Source organism: Neomonachus schauinslandi, chromosome 4 (genome assembly GCF_002201575.2).
Source record: "Neomonachus schauinslandi chromosome 4, ASM220157v2, whole genome shotgun sequence".
NCBI classification, from domain to species: Eukaryota; Metazoa; Chordata; class Mammalia; order Carnivora; family Phocidae; genus Neomonachus; species Neomonachus schauinslandi.
In genome coordinates this window covers 129633863-129639862 of record NC_058406.1, presented here as the reverse complement: position 1 = coordinate 129639862, position 6000 = coordinate 129633863, and the positions used below count along the sequence as shown (strand labels likewise).

Below are 6000 nucleotides of genomic sequence, written 5' to 3'. Positions count from 1 at the left end.
TCCTTATAACAAGAGATTAGGACACACACACAGAGGGAAAACCATGTGAAGACACTTGGAAGGTGGCCATCTCCAAGCCAAAAGGAGAGGCCCTAAGAGGAACCAAACCTACCCACAATTTTATCTTGCATTTCTAGCATCCGGAACTGTGAGAAAACAAATTTCTAATTGTTCAGGCCACCCAGGCTGTGCTACTTGTTATGGCAGACATTAATACACTATGAAAAATAAAATTTAAGTGAACAATAAGACCTCTGAAAAATAAAAATATACTTTATTTATTCTAATTGAAATCAGGGTGGTGTATGATGGTAAAATTCAAACAAAAGAGCATTTCTTCAGGATCTCCAGAGATGGCTTCTGCAACACATCTGTATTGTCCCTAAAAGGAGGAATAAGAAATACAAGCAAATAAAATGTTAGATGCTTCTATTTTGTAAGACTTTTATAAGAACTTTGTCGTAGTAGAAGGAAGCCATTTAAATTAAATTGGTTATCATTATCTTGGTTTTCTAATGCGATGAAATTTTGTATGCCTTTGAATTCAGCGAGCATAAACCTATTTATTTCCCAATTATAAGAGGATGTTTTTTAATGATTTTTTGAAACAAGCCTGTGAGATTTTCAAACATTCAATATCCTTTAGAACAAAATAGGTAAAGAATATGCATTCTTGAAGTTTATTTTAAAATAGTGACCCAGGGCGCCTGGGTGGCTCAGTCGTTAAGCATCTGCCTTCGGCTCAGGTCATGATCCCGGGGTCCTGGGATCGAGCCCCGCATCGGGCTCCCTGCTCCACGGGAGGCCTGCTTCTCCCTCTCCCCCTCCCCCTGCTGGTGCTCCTGCTCTCGCTATGTCTCTCTCTGTCAAATAAATAAATAAAATCTTTTAAAAAAATAAAAATAAAAATAAAATAAATAAATAAATAAAATAGTGACCCAAAGTGAAACATGTACAAAATTTTACTGCCAGGTATCTAATGCAAATATCTAAAATGACATTATTACTATTCATGGAGGCAGTTACAGAGTCATACACAGCGGTCGTACAGTACTTTCACCCAAAGATCATTCACCATATTAATAATGAGCATTCATATTACTTTTAGCCATGTATATTAGAGGAAGAACATGAAGTGAAAAAGAGCTTTCTTTTGTGTTAGCTTTCCATATTTCCATATTCTACAGAAAGAAGAGATACAAAATACCCAAAACTAAATAAAAGGGAAAAACACAGTCTTAAAACACCTTAATACTGAATAGCTATTTTTGAGGTTGTGAATGGCTTGTTTCAAATTCTTAACATATTTGCTAGTTTGCAAAAGATTCTTAAGAAAGTACAAATGACTTGAGCAATACCTTTGAAAATCGTATTCCCCTGAAGGAGAAGGATACTGTTGTATTCACAGTCTCTACAACAAAATACAAAATACAAAAAGTTATACTGGTCATCATCAGGTGATTTTTGGTTTTTTTATGTAGTATGGAGCGCACCTTTTACACTGCTGCTAGTAGAGGTGGTCCCAAGAAAATCGGAGAAGTAATGAGTTTTGTATCCTGGCTATGATTCTCCAAGGGCATCCTCTGCCAACCCCAAGCATCTCCCACTATCGGCCCCTATTTCATCCCTCAGGGGATGCAAAATTTGAAGGCCTACTAGTCTCAATAGTGAACGAATGAACAAGCTAGTGCTCATAGGCTTCATCCCAAATTAGAAATGTGCATATTTAATACTGCTGCTCCTTCAGCAGAGTATAATAGATCTTCCTAAAAGTGGAGGAGAGAGTTGAGGGCAGCCAGGATACCAAATCTCCTTCCAATCCCACCAGTGAGAAGCCTAAGTAGTCACATTTGAAATGCATGGCCATGGGCCTGGGCCTGCAGAAGCTGTGGAAGACAGAAGTGCAGAAAAACCACACTCCACTGACCTAATCAGAAACACCAAAGGAGTGAACTTACAGGATAAGGATAGAAAAGCAGAAATGTTTTGAATCTCTAACAAAAGCAATCATGGCCAAAAATCTCTTTCAAAGCAATGGTTATTGTTCTCCTAACTAGCTAAAGACAATCCTTAATAGCAAATGAATGGATTATGTATATATATATATATATATATATATATATATATATATATATATACACTTTTGTTTTCATAAAAAAGCACCTATTTGCTTCTGGGTATCTCCTTATTAGGGGTGTTAATACACTGAGATCTTAGTTCTTGAGCTTAGTAAAGTGATCATGTCTTCATGATGTTATGATTTTTCATTCAAGGCCAATCCAATTCAAATTTAATAGTTCAACAAGTATTTATTGAAAGCTACTCTTACCAAGGACTGAGGAGACAAGGACTAGTACACACTGTTCCTTCCCTCAAAGAGTTAACATCTATGGGGATATAGGCATGCAAAGAAACCATTCCAAATACAATGTCATAAAAAGATGTAGCAAGGATAAAAGCAGCATATAGCATTTTTGGTAAGAGTGATGGTTCTGAGTCTGAATCTCAGCTCCTCTACTTATTTGGAGTGTGGCCTTGGGCAAGTCACTTAGCTTCTCTGTGCTTTGGTAAAATGGCAATGGATAATAACACCGCTCTCATAGGAGTAACATGAAGGCTATAAGAGCTAAGATATGTATGTGCTCAGAACAATGCCTAGAATTTAGCACTCATTAAATGTTATTAATATTTGGGGGCACCTGGGTGGCTCAGTCAGTTAGGTGGCTGCCTTCAGCTCAGATCATGATCTCTGGGTCCTGGGATCGTCCCTGCTCAGCGGGGAGTCTGCTTCTCCCTCTGCCCCTACCCCGGGGCTTGTGCGCTCTCTCTCAAATAAATAAATATTTTTTAAATGTTACTAACATTAAAATGTTATTTATTAGAACATTAAATATTATTCCTTCTCCTTTCTAGACCTTCTTCCCATGGCGTCTTGTGAATAATAATGATGTCTTAATATTATCATTGATATTGTAGTTACTTTATTCACAAGATGCCATGGGAAGGGAATCTAGAAAAGAGAAGGAAGTGAGTTGAACTGTCATAGAGGATGAGAAGGAAGGAAATGAAGGACACTCCAGGCGGCAGGAAAAAGAGGAGCAAAGGCGAGAAAGTGAAAATCAGTATGACTAATGCATACACCTGCAAGGGGCTCAGCATTATTAAAGCAAAGGAGAAGCAGGAGTGCTAAGAAGGAAATCTGAAGAAGTAAACATAAATGTGCTCAGATTCCACATTTGAGAGAATGGAGGCAATGAAAGAACATCCAAGGGTGTGAAATGGTCAGATTGTGTTTAGAAAGATGGGTCACATGACCATATTGCGGATGGATTTAAGGGGGCACTAAGAGTCAGGGAGACCAGTTAGAGGCCAAGAAGCAGTGACAGCGGTGAAGAGAAGAGGAGGTAAATGCCCTCCACGCCCACAAACTCAGGTGCCCTCCCGCATAGACAGATACGGTCTATCTTATTAGCCTGCTGCTTTCCTTGAGAGTACTTCTCATAAACTGAATCTTATTTCATTTGAATGTTATTTTATGATCTCGTTTACTAGTCTATAAGTTCCATGAGGACAGGGGCTTTGCTTTGGTCACTTTTGAATCTCCACCTCCTAGTACCTGGTGCCCGAGTCCCTGGCTCAGCTACATAATGTACAAGGCCCAGGGCAAAATGGAAATGGGGACCCCTTGATCAAAAAGCAGGAGAGTCATCCTATTAAAGGTACAGAAATATAAAGCTTTCTTCCACAGTCTCTCTCTAGACTTGCCATGATATTTTTTATTTGCTATGTAATATCATTTGAAGTCAAACAAAATTTTAAATTGCCATTCATCTTTATATTGTGCAATGACAGATTTAAACACAAATATCAGAGCTTTTAACTCCAAGGCAGAATCACTGAAATGACACAACTTGTATTTGGTGGCTCATCCCCAGAAGGTACCTCAAGCTGAGAAAACTAACACAAGATTGACTCAGGAAATTTGAAAGAAGGAAGAGAAGGTACCCCCAGACATGGAATGATCCAAGGGGATGTTCTCTTGGCACAGAGTGAAAGGTGAGTATAGAAGCTCAAGGGCACCCAGGGAGTTGCTCCATGACTGGGGCACCTGCACAAAGCATGAGCCTGACAGCTGCCTGAGGTCCCCCTCTCCCATGCTGCCAGATGCCTCATGCCTCACGTCGGGGCAGAGAAGACAAATCAGGCTTCTTTCCTTCCCATAGGCCTGCTGTCCCATGAGTGACCCTCAAGGGTTTTGCAACCTCCATGTAATACCTCCATGAGCTACCTGTTAGTGGGGAGGCAGTCCTGCCCCCACCTAGTCACCCACTAAACAGTGCCGCCAGCCCAGGTGGTTGATCATGGCCGCACCCCACTTCAGACACTGCAGGGCACCTTTGCCTAATCCTGACCCTCCCTGCATCCAGGCTCCCACCAGGTAGCAGGGGTCACTGGCTGTAACTGGGAGAGGGGTACCAAGCAGGATGGGACAATGGGGCATGCACGCAACTCCCCTAGATGGGTCTTGGCTCCCTGCTGCCCACTCCTCTGCTGGCACCCTGGGCCCCGCTGCTCCCCCTGCTTGTGCTCTCCCTCTCTCTATCTCCGACGAATAAATAAAATCTTTAAAAAAAATATGCCTTTGAAATATCCATTTATTTTCAAATGCGGGCTTTTTTAAAAGATTTTATTTATTTGAGAGAGAGAGCAGGGGGGAGGGGCAGAGGGAGAGGGTCAAGGAGACTCCCTGCTGAGCATGGAGCCTGACACGGGGCTTGATCCCAGGATCCTGAGATCATGACCTGAGCCAAAGGCAGACACTTACCCAACTGAGCCACCCAGGTGCCCCTCAAATGTGTGTGTGTGTGTGTGTGTTTTTTAGATTTATTTATTTATTTGAGAGAGCGAGAATGAGAGAGAGAGAGAGAGTACATGAGAGGGGAGAGGGTCAGAGGGAGACGCAGGCTCCCCACTGAGCAAGGAGCCCGATGCGGGAGTCGATCCCGGGACTCCAGGATCATGACCTGAGCCAAAGGCAGTTGCCTAACCAACTGAGCCACCCAGGCACCCCCTCAAATGTGTTTTTAAAAGAAACAAAGATGTGTGTGTGTATGTGTGTGTGTGTGTGTAAGAAGTGGTAATATTATGGGTAATCTTTATTTTATTTTTGCTTGCCTACATTTTCTAAATATGATATCCTAAAAATATATGACTTTTGTAACAAATACAAAAAAGAAAATTATTTTAAAATTAGATATGTATGGTACTTACTAATTTGATTCCCAAATTTTCAAGGGTCTCTTGATAGCATCAGTGCTTCATAAATCAGAATGCCCTGAGCTCTGAGCCCACATACTCAGCTACCAGATGGACATGTTCATTTGAATGTTCCAAAATTACCTTGAGTTCAATATGCCCAAACCAGAACTCATTGCTTTCTCTTTAAAAATCTGCCCCTTCTTCTGCACCCATCATTTCAGATAATGGCATTTCTGCTAATCCCAGTCACTGGCCCTCTACCAGCCCTTGATTTTACCTAATCTTTGCCTGCCACATCAAATAAATCAGCATGTCCTGCCAATTCTGTCTCCAAATATGCCCTCTCTCTTCTCCTCCCCTCTGCTCCCAGGCTGCCATCTTTGTTCAGCCCTCATGGTCTCTCACACAGCCTCCTGGCTGGTCTTCCTTCCATCCCAGTTTCCTGCCTCAGCCAACCCCCGCCTCCTTCCATATGGACACCAGTTATCTGCAAAACTGAAAATCTCAGTGGGTCATCCCTACCCACTGATGACAAGATGCAGGTCAATATTTTGTGCATGACTTATGTGCTCGCCCTGCCCCCTTTCCTAGGCTCATCTCCAGCAATTCCCCACAGCACATTCTGCTCCAGCTACAAAAAAACTACTCTCCAAATAAACCATATTCTTTCATGACTACATGTGTTTGCCTATGCTGTTTCCTCTCCAAGGAATGCCCTTCCTCCTCCTCTCTGATGTTCTG

General features: G+C 41.9%; 1 protein-coding gene across 3 annotated transcripts in view; it reads right to left on the bottom strand.

The window, feature by feature from the left end:
- Positions 1 to 255: 255 nt before the first annotated feature.
- The window catches only part of LY96 (lymphocyte antigen 96), a 28167-nt gene continuing 22422 nt past the window's right edge, over positions 256 to 6000 (bottom strand). For all 3 annotated transcript variants that reach the window (XM_021688447.1, XM_021688448.1, XM_044914235.1), the window contains 2 exons: positions 1359 to 1411; positions 256 to 382 (listed from right to left, as the gene is read on the bottom strand). In XM_021688447.1, the coding sequence (XP_021544122.1) occupies positions 284 to 382; positions 1359 to 1411 (152 nt within the window). In that variant the 3' untranslated portion in view covers positions 256 to 283. The remainder of the gene's footprint in view (positions 383 to 1358; positions 1412 to 6000) is intronic.